Source organism: Antedon mediterranea, chromosome 4 (genome assembly GCF_964355755.1).
Source record: "Antedon mediterranea chromosome 4, ecAntMedi1.1, whole genome shotgun sequence".
NCBI lineage: Eukaryota > Metazoa > Echinodermata > Crinoidea > Comatulida > Antedonidae > Antedon > Antedon mediterranea.
In genome coordinates, this window is record NC_092673.1 from 32,434,834 (window position 1) to 32,455,687 (window position 20,854).

At 33.9% G+C, this 20,854-nt stretch overlaps 2 protein-coding genes and 1 long non-coding RNA gene across 5 annotated transcripts; 2 read left to right on the plus strand and 1 right to left on the minus strand.

Moving 5' to 3' along the window:
* Window positions 1-30: 30 nt before the first annotated feature.
* On the minus strand, window positions 31-6,067 carry LOC140047333 (polyglutamine-binding protein 1-like). Of its 3 annotated transcripts, XM_072092290.1 has the most exons (9): window positions 5,910-6,067; window positions 3,514-3,691; window positions 2,987-3,119; window positions 2,449-2,507; window positions 1,904-2,067; window positions 1,494-1,599; window positions 1,309-1,384; window positions 719-902; window positions 31-565 (listed from the first exon to the last, which is right to left on the minus strand). In XM_072092290.1, the coding sequence occupies exons 2-8, from the start codon at window positions 3,593-3,595 to the stop codon at window positions 764-766; spliced, it is 759 nt and encodes a 252-aa protein (XP_071948391.1). In that variant the 5' UTR covers window positions 3,596-3,691; window positions 5,910-6,067; the 3' UTR covers window positions 31-565; window positions 719-763. The 3 variants fall into 3 exon arrangements, with proteins under 3 accessions (XP_071948391.1, XP_071948389.1, XP_071948390.1); XM_072092288.1 differs by having other exon boundaries at window positions 36-902; XM_072092289.1 differs by lacking the exon at window positions 5,910-6,067 and having other exon boundaries at window positions 36-902; window positions 3,514-4,016.
* Window positions 5,134-12,085, plus strand: LOC140047334 (uncharacterized). Its single transcript, XR_011844930.1, has 3 exons — window positions 5,134-5,225; window positions 5,465-5,623; window positions 11,397-12,085. It is a non-coding gene; the product is annotated as an uncharacterized lncRNA (long non-coding RNA).
* On the plus strand, window positions 6,606-10,615 carry LOC140047332 (uncharacterized). The gene is made up of 5 exons (XM_072092287.1): window positions 6,606-7,455; window positions 7,735-8,073; window positions 8,477-8,778; window positions 8,946-9,117; window positions 9,338-10,615. Exons 1-5 carry the CDS (start codon window positions 7,448-7,450, stop codon window positions 10,302-10,304), a joined length of 1,788 nt encoding a protein of 595 aa, XP_071948388.1. The 5' UTR covers window positions 6,606-7,447; the 3' UTR covers window positions 10,305-10,615.
* Window positions 12,086-20,854: the final 8,769 nt, after the last annotated feature.

A 20,854-nucleotide genomic window follows, 5' to 3' on the forward strand; every position in this document is an offset into this window, starting at 1 on the left:
TCTTTTTTTAAATACAATTTGGAAAATCTCTGATACATGTTTTATCATTTTAAAATACATTTATTATATTCTCATGGAATACGAGTAAATGTTATACAATAGTTTGCTACTTGGAAATACGAAATATCGGGGACTTTATAAAAGCGCTACTAAACCATAGAGGGCAATATATTGAAAAAGACATAAAAACATAGAGGGCACTATAAAATGGGTTCCGCGCATGACATATTCTGATGTGTATTCATTAAAATACATCGCCATCACATTAGTTCGCCTTTAGTAACCAAAAAGGGGCAAGTAGTAGAGCCTACAAAGTATTTTAACTTTTTACTTCCACAACAATAGGGATAGTTGCACCTTTCACTTATACCATTCTGTTGCATTTTATCCATTACGCTCTGGTACATCACATAAGCAAAAAGTCGTAAGGCTGACCATCTAGATGGAATACAAGCTGCGCTCCTGTTTAAAGTAAAATCTTTAACAGTGATTCAGTTCGCTTTTAACAATACTTGAAGTGATGTCACCAGTTTTTTTTCCCGCTACCGACCAGTGTGGGACATTCCTGACAAATCAAGCAACGAGATATGCTGAGCCGACACTGACACAATTCAATAGTTACAAAGTCTAGCTGTTTTGGTATCACAAATTTGTTACGTTCCAAGACAGACTAAAGTTCATTAGTTGATATAAACCATAATAAAAGTGTGGCACTCACGAAAATCTTGAAATAGAGTTTATAGATCGATAAATAAGATAGGCATCAAGACAAGCCAGCGTTAGCCCGAAGGATTGCACCAGGGTTGGGGTACGGCCTACTCTGGAATAAGGGTCCAGTTGCCGTCACGTCAGCTCCTGTTTTAGCATCGTTAGACATTGGCAGACCAGATGACCAGTCACCTCTGAAAAGAAACAAACTTACAAAATTAACAAAAAATGTCTCAATTTAGATGGTCAAATCCATACAGCCAAACAATAGAGGGCGAAATAATTTTGAGCTTATTGTCATTTTATATAAGGACGTGTGGCACAGGGTGTTGGGCGTTCGATTACTAATCATGAGGTCGAGGTTCGAATCCAACTCTCGCCACATTGCTTGTATCCTTAGGCAAGATACTTTACTTACCTTTGCCTCTCTCCACCCAGGTGTATAAATGGGTACCTGGTTAGATCAAGACACAACTTGGCGCTGATTACTAGCTGCATTATGGGAGTATGTATACATACGTGTTTTATCCAAACAATTACTAGGGTAATAATGTTTCACATTAGGCGCTATATAAATCCAGAATCTTATTGTCATTTTACCTTGGTACATCTGAATAAGATGCAGGGTCCATGGGATCCAGTTCATCATCTCGACTTCTTTTCTTTCGCTGAGAATCTGAAAAAAATTGGCAAAACATTATGTTTGAAAATAATACTAGTGTAAAAAATAGTTTACAAAAAAGTTTAAAAAACTATAAAAATTAGTAATAATCATTTACACTAACCTCTATTTTGTCTTCCAGGCCTCTGATAAGGGGCATGTCTTCCCTTTTCACCTTTATCTTTGCCGCTCTGCTGGCCTGGAAAGGCTGGGCCAATTGATGGACCAATCTATACAAGTAAAACAAAAACTTATAACTAAGTAGGTACGACTATAAGAGGTTCTGCACAATATAGGAAGATGATGATGTTGGGTCACTCTTCCACGACAAAAAAATATAAATTTCCCAAAAATATTGGATTGAAAGGATAAAAATTACAATCACATTCCGAATACCAGACTTTCTAGAAAACCAGACATATTTGACCAGCCAAAAGATGTCTGGTATTAGAAGAGTTGACTGTATTTACTTTTAAATTATTTGATTGTATTTATATGATGGATATTTGATGGGTCTAATGTTGTGATATGTACCTTTGGTGGTTCTAATCTGTCCCGGACTCCTTCATTTTGATTGTTTTGGGGTACTCTATCCAACGAGGAATCCCAGCGTGTTGTCACTTCCTTCTTTCTTGTCACTTCTTTTGTTTTCTCATTTTCTGCACTTGATACAGCCTCAGTTATAACAGCTTTTGGATCTAAAAAAAAAAAAATTTACCATAGAGACCCAAAAATTTAGGGTAAAAGCAGGAGGAATAGGTTTACACCAGAAGACTATTAATGTACAGTGTTTTGCCATATATATGCATACATCAGGAATTACACCAGAGTCCATAAGCAAGGAAGGATTTTTTCACCCTACATAGCACTATTAACTAGAGCCATGCCCATTCCTAGTCCTACAGCCTTCATAAAAAATGTCATAACACTATTAATACAGTAACATACTGTAGCAAATTACTATTTAAAAACCGACAAACTTCTTATGGGTTCACATCACAGGTCTCATCAACTGGAAAGTAATATTGGGAGAAGTAGAGTATGTGCTTTCTAGTTACCTTTATGTTTCAAATACTTACCTAGTGGATGTAACCATGATACCTTATCTGTATCCGAGTCCCAGAAGTAGTGGTAGCCACTAAAATGTATAAAAGAAATGTTTTATTAAAATTATCGGTCAAACTTGGTTCCAAATAGAGACACAACTTACTGGGACGAAAGCACAATCTTACTGAATTGACCAATCACAAGCAATAGATTATTCAAACCTTTGCTTGTCATTGGTCGTTTGAGTTGCGTCTACAGTATGTAGTGGAAACCAAACCTTAATAGGGACGTTGATTGACAATGTAGGAGATTTGATACCACCAGTTGGAAATTCTTTCATATAGGAATTCTTTGAGAGTCTTGATGCAAATTTTGTTGTTGTTACGATTTCAACACATATTTCTCAACTCAGCTAGCTAGGCTATACCATTACCATGATAGTTACTCTAACTGCTGAGGACAATCAAGAATATTGATCGGAATGGAAAGACATTATTAAAGAACAGTTTTACACACAAAACTACATCTGCCATGTACCGCAAACTTTATATCATCACATATTATACTTACGATGTTGGGTCTTTTATTCGAAACCATCCTGGTGGTAATTTATCATTTGAGAGTTCTTTTGAAGATGGGTGGTTAGTATTCAAGACATCGTCACCTGAGTAGTCTGCAGCAATAATCTCTTCGTCATCAGAAGCTGGTGAAGAAAAGTACCTATGTTTATTTTGATAGAGCTGCCAGTGCAGTACTGCAGTGTGTCTGAAACGGCCGCCAACATTTTCTAGGCCTACTACTAGGCCTAGAGACCTTTACTCTAGTTAGCCTTACTAAGGCTTAGTTAGGCCGGTAGCCAACTACTAACTAAAAGGGTTCCTACTAGCCTATACTAAGTCTACTAGGCCTAGGCCTAGCTAGGCCTCTAGGCCTACTCTAGTAGGAGGGCCTAGCCTAGCTAGCTAGAGGCCTACCTAGGCCTACCCTAGTCTCCTAGATAATAACTTTAGTTAGGCCTAATAAAGGGAGTATTAACCTGAATTTATAAATTAAAAGTGTACTTTGGTTATCCATTAATCTTAATGTACAAAAAATACCTTCATTTCGGGGCTCTATTTGAATGATTCCTCGCTTTTTCAAGCGAGCTGCCAACGCCGGTGGTAACCTTGAGGCCGCCATGTTTGTTATGTTTGTATTGCGCCCTCATACGCATGACATTATTTCAAGCATGCGCAAACAAAAAGTTGGTAGAAGTATTATTTAAAGCGTGTTAAACTGAAAAAATAATGAAAGTTCATTCATTAATCCAGGATTTGATTGTTGCCGTCATAATTAAGACTTTTCGGTCTAGTACTACCGACCGCAGATTAATTAAAAGGTCATTATTGAATCCCCAATAACATCGTTCCTGTTCTTTTAACAATAAAATTAAGATGTTAAAAATGGCCATTTAATAATTAAACATAATTTAAATCTAAATTTAAATCCATTAACTATTAAATCCTTATTTTATCCGATATATTTCGTTTTATCTTCGATAATCAATCTATCGATTTCCTCGCAGAATTTGTATCACATATTCTAAGCACACTGCCGTTTATAACTCTAATGCACAAATGAATATTTCTTATTGAAGTTAAGTAAGCATACTTAATAACTGTATTTGAGTGAACTGCCGGTGTTTTTCTGATGTTCATGATATTTCATTAATGTTACTTTGTATGACGATAAGACAAAGAATCAGCAAAATATGTTGATATTGCTAAATAATACTTCGAAAACGGCTACAATGCTCCTTAGTTTTTATCCCTATATGAAAATTCAGTTTATGAGGTATTTTAAATTGATGTCCTTCAATAATGGCTTGTAGAGATTTGATTAAGAGGAACGTTGCATGCTGCACCCGTGTAGGCCTACTAATATTGTCGTATCGACTTATAAATAATGAAAAGCATCCGTTAAAAGATTATATGAATTACCTATACTGATCAGATAATAGATGAACTTTAATCAAGGTTATAGCTTAAGATGCCTATAAATTGAGGTAACTTTCCCCGTTGGAGTGCATTTCTCAACTCAAACGACTGACGCCAGTATTCAGATTCAGAAGAGACAGTACGCCCAGATACACAATAATGTTCAACAGCAACGCATTGGTAAGTGTTTGGAACCAAAAATGCACATATTTTATATGCCGTTAGAGCTAGAGCTCAACAGAAATGGAACATGTTGAAGATCTCTCTTCTCATGGTCTCAAGATCATGCAAGTTTTTGATCCATCCATCTTAGACATCACTGACGATGAACTGGTTCAGCGCTTTATGGTGATGATATGAGTATTGCCTCTGTATATCTTGATTTTCAAGTTTTATTCTTTCCTCCATGATCAAGTTTCAATTCTGACTATCTCATAATTGTGCATTTATTGCAAAGAGCTAAAGTATCTATACACATAAAAGCGACAGATATGGAAGTTTCTCACCAAAAGAGATAAGTCAGCAGCAGGTAATTAATGAGTTAATAATGTATGGTAACATTGTTATTTTATAATTATTCATTATTAATTTTAATTTCAGATTCTAGTAAGCTTGGCTCTGTTTCCAGTAGCACTTACTTACAAGCCAATTGATAAACTAAGCAAGGTGCCACCAGAAGGCGAGGCTTCGCTGATTCCAATCTGCCGCAGTAACATAGCTTCAGAGGCGTCAAAGGATCAGAAAAAAGATATTATAGATAAATTTGGAGCACCTCCGACTGAAGACGAGGAGTTGGCATTAGGACAAGACCCTACTGATTTGAAGAAAAAAAGGTAGGCCTAGATGAGATAATATTCAAGTTTAACACATCTTCATTATCAAAATAATGAACTGTTGGTTTGAGGTACTAAGAAAATGAACGTGTACCGGCGGTCACATGTGGGAAAATATCTTTGAATTACAGTATATCATGCCTACTCAAAAAGGCCAATCACTATAAATACAATCTACTTCGTTTCTTTGAGTTCCTTGCGTTCATTATATTTATATGTTTCTGGTTTGCTTGCTTTAGAGATGCTGTTGTCCTTCATCCGTACAAGTTATATTCGGACGTCTGTCCAGAAGTAAAAAAATCCTCCCTCCTCTACTACGCACAAAACAGCGCTGGTCAATGGGTCAAGCTTTTACAGACATCTTGGTACAAACAGTACTTTAACACTAACTATTGCAAGTAAGTTTAATTAGATAAATAGTAAGCACGTTTAAAGCTCTGTCTACAAACTAGTTTTACAAAACAAGTGTTATATGCCCAATTATGGTAGTGATATGCTTAAATATGGTAGTGATATGACATCATCATGTCCATATATGAGGCGCTCCAGCTCAAAAACGGCGCTGTGTCGCAATAGACCAACCTATGTAATAACTATCACAAAGTTCAATTTCAGCGAATTTGAAAAAAATTTCAATTTTATTTTTTTTACATAATATGAATTATTGATATGTGTTTTACCTACCCACGAAGTCTTATTATGAACCAATAAATATAAATGTGTTAAATTCCGTAATCTTTGAAGTGTGTTTCTTTTAAAATATCTGAAAACAAAAATGTACAGTGCCCGAACGACAATAAAATACTCCATTTTCGCTAGAAGTATCATCGGCTTTCTCCTTCACAAACTCCGCCATGTTTGGTATCGGCAGAAAGCTTAGATTTTATTCTATCTAACCCTGCCCTTGATTCGTTGGATAAATATTATTCTAACCAATTAAACATCGTCTTATTGCCGTCTTGTTGTTGCTATCTTGCCCAAACAAATCTGTAAAAACTACGTTGCTGATTGGTCAATTTTCATTACATCATTACTGAGCATGCGCATTTGCTATTTTTACGCTTCGATCTGGCAATCGCGCCTGCGCGAAGTAGATCGAACAACACATGTTCCAGGGAAATTCTTACGAAAACATACTTTCTTCATTCATCTAGCGATAACTATTATTATATTACTGATTTTTCGCAATACGTTCGTAATGTCTCGGAAGGACCCGCCTAAGGAAATTCTAGATGCGTTAAATGGTGCCAATGATTTTGGTTTTAATAATGAGGATGCTGAAGTAATGCACTTGTCAATTGTATGACGCACTATACGACCCCCGGGAGTGGTGCGTCATGGGTGCGTCATTTACAAATAAATAATGACACAGGGGTGCGTCAAAGAACCCAAATGGTGCGTCGCCTCAATGTTCAATGGTGCGTCAATGTCCGTCACTTTACCACCGACCCGCGCCACCCAAAAAGCCTGAAAACAAGGCCTTGACGATCGCGGAGGGGCGGCCAGGTTGTACATTGTCACGCTTGAGAGCGTCATCACTCGCGCCCTCTATCGGCCAAACTGGAAAATGACATAATATTTGTATTATAAATAGCCGTTCCAATCTTTGTGTGATTGTGTGATCGCGCGAGAACGTTCCTAGCCGGCCTAATTAACATCGATCGACAACCCTGGCGCGCCTCCATATAGCACCAGACACGCGTATTAGTTTGAGATTTTTGATATAACACTGCATGCACTGCAGTAGTCGGGGTCAAAAATCGTCAGTGAAGGTACGTCAAAAAGACAGTCATGGTGCGTCATAATTCACTAAAAGGTCCGTCAATAATTTAAAAATAGGTGCGTCATTGTCTAGTAAAGGTAAGTCACTTTTTTGACGCAGGGGTGCGTCATGGTATACAAAGGTATGACTCACATCGGACAAATGACGCACCTCTCCCGGGGGTCGTATAGTGCGTCATACAATTGACAAGTGCATAATTCAGCAATACTTTGAAGATTACTTCGGAGACAACGTCAATAAAGATGAAGATGACAGCAGTGACACTGATGATGATGATGATGATGATAACGTTTTCGAATACCAGAGTGACGGTGATTCCTCATCTCAACCAACTCATGATGACCAACTAGGCCTAGGCCTTTTTGCTGACGATGACGAAGTAGAGAATGGCCATCCGAGGCCTGTTATCCAGAGGGTAGATGTCCTTAGATGTAATGAAATGCCTCTGTAAGTACATTTTATTTTTTCTTGTATGTAAACTTAAATCCGTCTTGTCACATTAAATGTTAATTATCACTATGAAGAAATGATATAACTTTAACTTTATATTATTAATATTACTAGCTAGGCTAGGCCTATGGTCTACTAATTCAATAAATTAGTTGAGGTAAAATAAAGTCAACTTAGGCCTAGGTTAATTAAAAATTTCAATAAGCAAATTTGATTTTTACAAATACATTCATGCTTGTTTGTTAAATTAAACTGTCCGTATTTGTTTTTCTTTAGTTGTGACAAAACTGCCGATTGGTGTAACATTCAAAATGACGAAGAACTGCAGAAAATCCGATCATTCAAACGCTGCAGATGTGGTAATGGACCCGACAAAAACGTTTGCCTAAAACAATTTGAGGAAGAATTTATTTTACAAAGGCGTGCTGAAATGTGTGAGCTCAGTAATGTAGAACGAAAAATGTTCATCATGGGGCACATAAGTAGAAGCATTAACAGAGGACAAACCACGAACTGTACCAAGCGAAAGGCCCAAAAACAAAGAACAAGAACAAGTTGTACATACAAAGTTGATGGTTTTAAAGTTTGTCGACAAGCCTTTGAGTTTTTGCATTGGTAAGTGTTGTTAAAAAACAATAAACTGTTTAAAATTGTTTTTGCATTGCATACAATTGTGAATAATAATAATATCGTGAAAAATAAAATTAGACCATCTTAAAAAATAATTTCAATGTACGGTACTAAACAATAAATTTAACTTGTGCCAGTGTATGTTTTATGGACAATTATAATCCAAAAACGAGAGGTACTGTATTACTATTAGCTTGTTTATACGAGTCACCAAACCAGATGAATGGCTTTGTTATATTGGAATCTGTGTTCTTTATTTTTTCTGTCCAGCATACAATGGACTTTGTTGTTGCTCTGAATACGCCCGGTCTAAAACAATAGTCCTTTATGTTCCCGGCTAAGAAATGTATATTTTCTTTTGTATTATTATGTTTGTTTTTTCTTGTAGCATCTCTAATTGTCAGTTGACTGCAATATGCAAGCATTTTAAGGAAAATGGAGTAACACCACCACGAAAAAACTCTGGTGGTCGGAACAAAACAGCCTTATCGCACAGTGATGTCAAGCATGTAGTGACATTTCTAGAAACATATGCAGAGAGAAATGGTTATGCCTTGCCGGGTAAAACTATGGGAGTGCGTTGCGATGACTCCAGGATGAGACTGTTACCAACTTGTAAGACAAAGAAAGCAATATTCAAAGTGTATGAGCAGCAAATGATTGAAGTTAACAGACGTAGGACAATGGCAGGTAATAAATATTCTAATAATAAAAACGAATTTACTGTCAATTCTAGCAGTTCTTAATTAATCAGATTTTTATAATTATAATGAATCATGAATCATAATCTGCTGCACCTCCATGTGAAATTTTCTTTTACTATAAATACCCTTAACCTGCTTCTTTCTTATTTATAGGTCATATTCCTCTGCGGTTTGCAAGAAAAAGTTCATTTTATAAGATGTGGAAGGAGTACTGTCCGTACATAAAAATTACAAAACCGAAAAGTGACCTATGTTGGGTATGCCAGAAAAACAATTCAGCTGTTTTCCACAGTGCAAATAGCAGTGATCAATCTAAACGTGAACGGTAAGTTTTTGATTTGGTTTGTTATACAAGAACAAAACATTATGCATCTAAAGAAGAAAATATAGTGCTGTGCTGGTATCCTCCGCCCATGTCATGCTTACTTTTTTTTTCTTCACTTTTAGCAACAAACTAAAGATCGGAACAGAAACACTTAGTGTGAACCTACCCTAAAAAAAAAATTTGTTGTATACCTCTATAACTTTGTTTTCATTTTCTATAGACTGGCCAATCAACTTGATCATTTGGATAAAGTCAGTAAAGAAAGAGCATTCTATAGAAGTAATGTTTTGGATGCAAAAGCAAATTTGAAAGGTGAAACTTTAGGGATTCATGCTCCATCTTCAAGGAAAATGAAAAGTCATTACAGTTTTGACTTTGCGCAGCAGGTACTTTATCCATCTGATCCAGATCAACCTGGCCCAATTTATTTCATTACCCAGCGCAAATGTGGCATTTTTGGTGTTGCTGCAGAAGGCCTAGGAAAACAAGTGAACTATTTAATTGACGAAGGAAGTCAAGCATCTAAAGGCGCAAACAGCGTCATAAGTTATTTACATCATTTTTTTGCTACATATGGCCTTGGAGAAACTGAATGTCAACTGAACTGTGACAATTGTAGTGGCCAGAACAAGAATAACTACCTTTTGTGGTACCTAAGCTGGCGCTGTATGCACAACCTACATGCATCATTGGCATTGCATTTCATGATAGCCGGCCACACAAAGTTTTCACCGGATTGGGCATTCGGACTTCTGAAGCAGCGTTACTTTCGATGTTTCGTTAGTTCACTTACAGACATGGAAGATGTTGTGCATACAAGTTCTACGACGGGTGTGAACATTCCCCAACTTGTTGCAAATGAAGGAGGGAAGGTATTTGTTAAAGCATATGACTGGAATTCTTTCCTATCACCGTATTTTAGGAAATTGCCTAATATCTTAAAGATGCACCACATCCGATTCTCGTCAGAAAATCCTGGAATGGTGTATTACAAGGAGTATATTGATACGCCAGAACAAAGCCTACAGTTGCTCAAGAATGTAAACAACATACCGCCACTTATTTTACCAGAACCCATTCCATACCCTGGTTTATCATTAAAAAGGCAATCATACCTCTATGACTCGGTACGAGAGTTTTGTAAATTTGAGGCAAGAGATATTGTGTGTCCCGCTCCAAGCGAGTAGAGGTCCTGTCGCAATAATGTTGTAGAGTTAAAAATCTTGTTTAGCAATTTATTTATTTGCAATAAAATTTATTTAGATTTTAAATGACAGTTGCGGCAATTTTAACTGGTCAAATATTTTAATTTTTATTTGTTTGTATTTTAATGTGCAATCTATTCACTTTTCTATTAAATGAAATTTTTGGACGATCATACTGGTTTAACTTTTTTAACAGGGCAATGACTTTAATGGCAATTTATTAATATACTTTTATTTATACTTTCATTTTATACTTTCATTTTATACAGTAATTCAAAAATGTGTATATAAATTTTCTCAGTGTCATGCTTTGTCAACTTTCATTTTGTTGGCATTCAGTTGTGAAAATACTGTTTTTGAAAATGATAATGTTGAAATAAATTAATGATTTTAACAACTAATGTTCTTTATTATATTTTTATTGTGTGTGCAAAATTTCTTTAGAATCAGACAATGGGAACTTTACTGTTGCTATGGTGTTTTGACTGTCCTTTTCCAAAACCAGCACAGTTTACGCTCTGTTGATTTCAAATTCGTTTTCCTCTAAAACCTGGATTTCCTTTTTGTGAAAGTGCTGTTTAGTTTTTGACTTATAACTTTGGATAGGTTCAACTAAATTTAATGTATGATATATCATTGTAAAGCTTAATATGTAAAGAATATGAATTTATAAAAAGATAGGAATAAAAAAAATTGATCTGGATGCTGATTTTGAGCTGGAGCGCCTCATATGATCACATTTGTTGCCACATAAGTTTGATAGTGTAGACAGAGCTTTACAGAGTCAGATTTCTTATTTGCATTGTATTTTTTTCTGTTGACAGTTGTTTATGAATATTGTAATTGATATAAATAAATATTGTTGATGAATCAATGTGTATACATTAGTAAAATGCCGTATGTATCCATACAAAACGGCAAAGAGTCTGTTAATCCAGGTATGGATTCTAATCTGGGTGGATCTCGCTATTTTGTTTGTGTGCTGAAGGGGATGGGAGTTGAGGAAGTGTGGTCTGGTATGAACCAGTAATTGCTATTCAGTCAATTGAAATAATACTCTTATTTTTCTTCTAGATATAAAACCTGCCAATCTTCTTACGGAAGTCCTGCGATCAAAAATGGCAGATGCTTCCAGAAATACAACTACGTAAGAGCTCTCGTATACAGGCCTCATTCATGTGGTTGGGGATACAACGTCTTCCAGTGGCAGAATATCCGCGTACCATCTTGCTGTTCCTGCCGTATCTATAACATTTATCCAATAGATCCAATAGGACCAATAGAGCCAATAGGACCAATAGACGACCTAAAACATGCTGAATAATCATATTACTCTCAAAGAAACATTTTCCACTTACAACTATAACTAACACTATTTTTGTTATGTTTAAAAAAAGGCACAATACAACCAGGAACAGAACATACTTATATAACAAATATGTGATAACTTCAAATGTTGTTTTGTTTAACTTTAAATTATTTAATAATATTGCTGTATTCGTGGCAATAGCATTTGAAAAGTAATAAAAGTCCTCTCGTTCCTAGGAAACTACTTTAAGCGTGAGGACAAATATATATATATACCTTTACCTCTAGTAAACAAATATTTCAAAGAAACAAACAATACATACGCCTACTGACATACTACTGACTCCAAATAATGAGAGGCACGCCCACTCATTATCTGCTTTTCCTACGGTATATTATTTAACAGCTTTTTGTATTTTAACACATATGTTGACAACTAATGTTGAATAAATATTAACGATTTAATGTATTTGTAATCTTCTGGTGTTTTTCTATAAGAGTACTGATTGAACAGATATTGTATGGTATAATTATATAAAGACAATATAAGAGGTATTCGATATAAAAAAAGTTGACAGCACTATGAGATGAAGATAACGATATAAAGACAATTTGCTGATGATGTTGATGATGCTGATGATACACGACGATGGTGAAAATACTGATAACCTGCTTATGTTTGTGTGGTTGGTTGTGTGTAAAAAGTACGGCCCAATTCTAGGCTTAAAATATAAAAGAGTTATTATTTCTAGAATCTGAATACAACGTGTATCGTGTAAAAATTGACTCTCATAAAGCCTAGAAATTGAATAAAAAAAAATAAAGCATAGGGCTTACATCAATAATAATTAATAATCAATAAACAAGTTTTATACATTATATATATTTATACAATTTTATCTGGTAAGCAATTCAATTTAATATAGAGAATGCTTATGTAGACACTAACACAATAACAAACCATCCTCCCATAAACAGACAAACATGGAAACAAATTGTGGAAAGCGTAATGTCGGAAGACGGAAAACGTTAATAAGAAGAGAAGGAAGAATGCTTATCAATTAATACTGTATGTACAATAAAAAGAGAAAAAGAATAAAAGGGATACATACAATATAATTGATCAAAACAAGAGTGGTTACTTACACAGGCAATAACATATTTTAAAAAGACACTTTAAAAAAAACAAGGTCATGCATTGCTGTAGTCGCGTGCTCAAATTTGAGTTAGTGTTTACCGACCGATCAACCGACCGACATAGTGAGCTGTATATAGTGTACGTACGCGTTTGTACGCAACTAAAGGAATTCATTCAAGGTGAATGCTATTTTTATTTAAACTTTATTGAAGAAAAAAAAAATCTAATCTGGGTGTACTGTGGTGATTGTCTGAAAAAGGGGACATACTGAATGATATATTTTCCCGAAAGAGTTTCTCTCAACATTCCAGACTTTTTTCAAGATAACCGATATTTCCTATTATATAGTTGAATCTAAAGGCCCATTTTACAATTACGATAACGATCGACGATATGATTTCTTTAAAACAAATGAAATATGAAAAGTTTTCATTCTAGAACTATAGGATAACCATTTATTTTTTTTTTCTCTTTTGTGGCGTTAACCACTATTTTATTCATTTCATTCTCAAATGATCAATACAATGATTTTACACTTCATCCAAATATATATTCCCTTGTTATTCTGTTCTGTTATTTTCTTGTACTTTCTTTTATCTTTAGTACGATTTGATCGAAACAATTCGGTCAAATATGTATATAATATATACTTTATACTTTTATATGTATTATCCACTTTTTTCATTATTTTCTTTTATTTTAACTATTCCTTTCTACAATAGGTCTATGTCTCTGTACAAAACACACAAGTGCATATATTCGAGTACATGATTGCACACATGAATACATACATAGGATAACCATTTATTGTGTCTTTGATAAAAGATATATATTTTTCAAATCAAATGACGTCAAATAACATTGTTGGATCACGATATTATTGCTCTTACTAATCATGACGTCATTTGATTGGACGTGTTATTATTTTCACCAAAGGCAACATAGTTTTAGGACCAACCATTTTGTTTAGATTTCTTTTGTTTATGGTCGATCGTTATCGCCCTATTATTATTAAAAATAATATAATGGGCTTGGAACGACTCTTGTTTCACAAGGTGATACACATAGAATTGGTTTGATCCCTAACTGGATCTAAGATTAAGATTAATTTATAGAGAAAGTATTTGCGGAAAAATCGCAACCCGGCCCCTACGTCTTGCTAGCTTTTCGTGTTGTAATCAATAGATAATACCATTAATTTTTAACAATTATTCATGAAAGGAAGCGCCGGACTCTTATGATCTAATAAGATCCGGAAATTAACAATAAACAACTCAAATCATATTAGTCATTATTGTATTGCTAATTATGCAAAAATGATAATTATACTTAAAATTACGGATGTAGAGTTAAATATTCTACCACTTAATAATCAAGAAATTAAACCACTGAGTCAAAACCGGGAAGTAGTGAAATAATGATTATACTCTTCATTCCTCTTCAAAGCCGGACTTAATTTTAATTCAGGAATAACTTAAATAAAGAAGAAAAGACACAAGATGGAACGTTGAGAGAGTTGATGAATTATACAAGTGAAACTTCGAAATATATTTAGTTTTTTCCTTTTAACTCCGATTTTTCCACTTCTACTACTAATAAACAACATAAAATGTTGTTTTAGAAAACGCATGATATATCCATGATGGGTGATGTTTAATTTTAATTAGTTTACTAAATAGTGAGGAATAAAGTCAAAATACTGAAAATTAATAATTAGGCAAAGTACAAAATTAAAAACAAATACATTTATACCCGTAAGATAATCTTGAAATGTTACTATAACCTTGTGGTATTAAGCTCTGTCTACACTATCAAACTAGTGAGATGAGCCCAAATATGGTAATGATGTGCCAAATATGTTAATGACATGACATTATCATGCCCATATGGGCATATCATATTTTTTTCACATAAAGTTTGATAGTGTAGACACAACCTTAAAGTATTTTTGTACAACTTATATTCAACATAATAATAATAACTGAATGACATTATAAATAATTAATTAGTATATCATTAATTGTTCACAGATTGTCATTATCGTTATAAAATAATTAATTAATTATGATATTATGGAAGAATTAACTACGAAATATTTTAAAAGGTCCAAGTTAAGCCCGCTGTTAACACCAGATCCGTACTAAATGATCAAGGGGATCTCTTATCATAAGTGCAGCACTTCAATTAATTCAACGCAAGTGTTTTACGAGTAGATTTTAGAAAGTTTTCTCTATAAAAGATCGTGTTCTTCCACGTTTTGCTATACTCCGAGAATTGTTTCATTCAGCGCTTTTGTTTTTTAAAAACTAATTCGCTCATCAACAGATATGTCTTCCAGAACACTTTTGGTACGTTTTCTTAATATTTGTTCTTTTATTTTAATTAATTGTTTCGCGATTAGTTAAACAAGCAAATTGATAGTTAATTATTTCATCATTTTAGGCTAGCTGTTACCCTCAACTTGAATAAGAGAGTTTTTATTGATTTACTTTTATAACACCACATAGACTTTATTACTCGTAGTTGTAAATAATTTACGATATTTTCTTGTCAAGACAGATTACATACATTTGAAATACTTCGCAATGACAAAAAATTGTTTGTTAAAACTTATAAAACAAAATATTTCAAATATTGCAACATTTAAAATACTGAAATACAAATTTAGAATTTCGGAAAAAATAAATTAGATTTTAATGTTTTTTTTTTTTTTTTAATATATATTATATATAATATATTACACAGAGGCGCCTCACAGGGTGGAACCACCTTAGCTTCTCAAGGCGCCTGACGGTAGTGTTAGGCTACTAAGTGTTACTGAGTACCTAAGTTACTCTTCAAGATTGTTCATTAATAATTTGTATAATAATTCGTATAATGGATGAGAGTGTCTTTTTAATAATGTTTAAGTTGTATTCACCACAAAATATAAATATTGTATTTCACTACAATCATTACTTCTCATATTTTTACAGTTGTTTAACTAGAAAAGGCGTAAAGTAGATATAAATAAGTTTCTAAATGTTTTCTAAATATTTTTACAACTCTATTTTCTACTCTTAATGTCTTTCAGGCGGTGATTTTCACACTGACGTTGGTCTATTCAGTGACATGCGATTTCAGCGCACCCATTGTAGATGCTGCGGCCGCGGCACCAGATGGAAGCAAGAACCTTTGCATAGCTAATGCCAGGGATGCAAGTGCGATTAAACGTAAATATGGTAATCCAGAGGAAGACGTCAGTCCAGACGGTCCAGAATCAAGGTGAGAACAAAAATATATTATGAAGGAACGTGTGCATTTCTCTCACAAAACATAACGTAACGTAGCGTAAAGCGGATTTTCCACTTGGTGAATTTGTTCACGCGAATCGAAAGCGTCAACTTATACGCATGCGTATTCATGTTTCCATCTTCCATATCTCTCCCTACGCATGCGTATAAGCTGACGCTTTTGATTCGCGAGAAAAAGATTCTCCTAATGGAAAATCGGCTTAACGTAGCATTGCCGCGCAGCGATGTTTGGAATCAGAAAAGTTAACGATGCAGTTATTTAGGCATATCGTCTTTGTGTTAACTTCTTAATAAACTTCTACTTTAAAATTGTAGTAGAAAAAAATGTTACTGATGAATTTTATCAAATTAACAAAAATTTGATAATAATGAAAATAATATGATTTATGGTGATGACATGAAAGATAATATTAATGTGAATAAAGTGTGGTATTTACGCCACAAAAGAGAGAAAAAAAAACATTGCCGGTCATACATCACCCCGCCCCTTCTCCCCTCACAGGGAGAGTGTAAAGTGTTTTTGTATATATCTATAGACTAACAATCGTTACTATTGCTTAAACATATCATTTTTTAGGTAATATAAAGGACTGCCTAAAACGGTCAACTTTATATATTTATATTATTTATACAATTACCATTTCCTTTAAACCTAATGTTTTTATTTTTTTAAATTATAGATCAGATGCGGTGTTTGTACCCGCACCTACATATCGTGATATATGCCCATCTCGCAGTCTGTACCGTCGTATCTACTGGGCCCAGAATACCGCTGGTGTTTGGGTCAGATTGCTACAGACATCTTGGTACAGACAGTATTTTCATGTTACCTACTGCACAACGTAAGTTTGTATGGTCACTTCAAATTCATTATGCAATTCTAGGTACTGTAGGGCTATATAAATGTATCCAGTATCAGGACAATTTATATTAGGTCTAACTATGCAATTGTATTTTTCGAAAACAATTGTTTACAGAAGAATATGTTTAGTTTATAAATAATAAATATAATAATTGTAATTTTTCTTTCCATTTCAGACGTTCTTGTACAGGACTCTCACCCATTACTTCACCTAGTCGATGTATCATAAAGTACCGGTTTGCCAGGGCGTTGGTCTACCGTACCGGCGGCTGTGGTATTAGCTTTTTACAATGGCAGTACATCCGAGTACCTTCTTGTTGCGTATGTCAGACCCGCCAACCGTTTATACTCACTAAAGGATAGAGTGTTGTTTAGATAATAATATTAATCAGCATGAATAATCATCATAATTAAGCCCCAGCGCTCTCATTTGCTATTACTATTAGTTAAACGTTTATGTTATGTATGGTTACTCAGAAAATAGATTAAAATACGGTTTGTTAGATTGTGTTTTTTCTTCTGATAAACACAACACTCTACATTATCATTTTGGTTTTTTCTGGATTTAATGTCATTAATAATATTATTTTGATCTCAGGAACAGAGACATTTTATTTATGATATAGATAATTATACAGTAAAATATAGTTGGAAGGATGGTATTATAAGTTATGTTCCAACAATAAAATTAGAACTTACAAATTACGTTTATGCATGTGTTTATTACTTGTTAACACTAACAGTGCGTTATTTTACCTGTGTGTACTTCTGATTGGCTAAAAGTAAGACGGTACATTGTATGATTGGTTAAGCTTGGTTCCCACTAGAACGTAACGCAAGGACGTAAACGCAACGCAAGCGTTTTAACCAATGACAAGCGAAGTTATAGACACTTAGCAATCACAAGCGAATAAGCCATCGCTTGTGATTGGTCAATTCACTTGCGTTGCGTTACGTCCTTGTGTTGCGTCGCTAGTGGGAACCACGCTTTAACGAATCAAGAGACGGTAATACAGAATACAGAGACTTGATTGGTCACAACTACTTCAAGAACTTAAAAGGAGATTGTGATTGGATAAAAACAATCATCAACGTCACTACAGACTGATGAACGAACATAAGACTAAACACAATGACAGTAATTTACCGACGTCGTTTTAAAGGTCTTTACAAAATAATTTAGGGGCGTTCATAACCGTCGTCCGAAATTACTGGCGCGGTCAACATGATGATAAGACACCGAGAGGAACGGTAATTATCAACTGAATTGTTTGATTGAAAACACTGCAACGCCAAAGACTTACAATGTAACACTTTATAACACATTATAAATCTATGTTAAAGAAAGTAAATCAAGCAAGGTTTTTAACATAAAAGATAGGAATTTATTATTTCAAAGAACAAACACAAAACATAGTAGAATTGTGTTCGTTTGGTTCTATAGAAAAATCATGCATCCTGTAAAAGAAAAAATTTATATTTGAACCCAGTATCTCTGCGATTTACAATATATATATATATTGTATTATCTAAGAGGTTTTCAAAAAAAAAAAATCACAATCAAGCATTTAATGCTTAAATGTGATAAAAAAAAAAAAAATTTAAAAATAATCAAGAAAAACAATATTAAAATTTAATAAATAAATAAAGGGCCAATAGAAAGCCTGAAGAATGCTGACTAATCATATTACTGTCAAAGAGACATTTTACACTTACCACTCTAACGATATTTTTGTTACCAATATATTTTAAAAACAGGCCCAATATAACCAGGAATAGAACATACTGTAATTATATAACAACATATATGATAATATTGTGATACTTATGTATTGTTTAACTGTATATTATTAATAATTGCTGTATTCGGGGCAATGACCTTTAAAAATAATAAAAGCCTACTAACAGTATAAAACTGACTCCAAATAACGAGAGGCAAGCCTACTAATTATCTGCTTTTCCTATATTATTTAACAGCTGAATGATATTTTGTATTTTAATAATGTTGACAAGTAATGATGAATAAATATTAACGATTTAATGTATTTCCTATCTTCTGTTTATTGTGTGCTGATTGCACGAATTAGATAATGATAAAAGACTATAAACAAGATAATCGAAAAAACAACACTATCAGCCGATGAGAATAACTAAATAAAGACAATTTTGTTGATGATAATACAAGACGATGATGAAATATTGATATCCTGCTTGTGTGTGTGTGTGTGTGTTGGGGTGGGGCTCGTTCACAACAAAATGTATTCTTCTACGAGGCCGTATGAAAGAAATACAACTATCAAAAGTATGAACAAACATTGAAAGGAGAAAAAAAGTATATAAATTTATATTTAACAGAAGTTTAAAGTTAGTAGGTATAAATTAAAACAGAAATGCTACAAGTTATGAAACTCACTACCACAAATTAATAATTAAGAAGAAATTAATAGGCCAGCATTTTTTAGGGAAAGAGCATTTTTTGTGTGTTTAGACCTATATCAATTTCGTTCCAAGTTTTTTTTCCATGGTAGGAAAAACTTTTCTTTTTATATTCTGTATTGGACTTTACTAGACATAGGTCGTTTTTTAGTCGCGACTCTACAGCTCACTATGTCGGTTGGTTGGTAAAACACTAAATCAAATTTGTGCACGCGACTGCAGCCATGTATATGGCCTCGTTTATTTTGTATCATATGAGGATTTTCTTTGATAGATAAAACCTGGTAGAACTGTTAATAAGTTCAACATGTTTGTTCCAGGCTAGTAATTCATCAATTTGAACACCTAGGTGTTTACAGTGATACTTTTTATAATACAATTTGTAACAATTATTCATAAAAGGAAGCGCCGGACTCTTATGATCTAAGAAGATCCGGAAATTAACAATAAACAACTCCAATCATATTAGTCATTATTGTATTGCTAATTATGCAAAAATGATAATTATACTTAAAATTACGGATGTATAGTAAAATATTCTACCACTTCATAATCAAGAAATTAAACCACCGAGTCGAAATCTGGAAGTGTTGAAATAATTATTATACTTCTCATTGCTCTTCAAAATAACCGGACATAATTTTAATCCGGAAATTAATTCAACAAAGAACAATAGGCACAAGATGGAAAAGTTGAGATAGTGAGATTACTTAATTGTACAAATTGTTTTTCATAGCAAACTTAATCTGTTTGCAACCTTTAAGTTTGCCACTGTTAGGAGAAGTTCTTAACATAAACTTTATCAAACTTTTGTCTGCAAACTTCGTTTGCCAATGTTTAGAGAAAGTTTTACAAACTTGACAAACTTTTGTTTTTCACGGTTTGGAGTCAAGTCAATAGCAATAATACTCCATTCGGTTTGATATTTCACTCATGTTAGGAAATTGTTCACTTTCATACAAAAAAAATGTTAAACATGAGCGCTATGGTAAAAAACCATAAAACAACATTAGTCGCTAAATAGTAATATTTTATTCATTTTGATATAGTCTTATTGCGCAGTTGGCTTTACATAAAATGATTGCACAAATAGCTTAAAATTACGGTACTGTACTAATAAATAATATGAAATACATTGGAAAAAATTTCTGTGATGAGTTAAACTAGCCTACTGATAGTTTTAAGTAAAAACACAGCATACATGTTTAAAATAATGTTTTCGGAAATGCAACCATATCGTCAGACAAAGACAGAACGTCTGACTCCAGCCTAAACAATCTAAAGCCGATTTTCCACTTGGCGAATTTGTTCGCGCGAATCGAAAGCGTCAACTTATACGCATGCGTATTCATGTTTCCATCTTCCATATCTCTCTCTACGCATGCGTATAAACTGACGCTTTCGATTCGCGTGAAAAAAATTTCGCCTAGTGGAAAATCGGCTTAAGGCGTGCTAGTAAATTCTCCTTGCTGCAAGCGCAAAAAGATGATAAAAT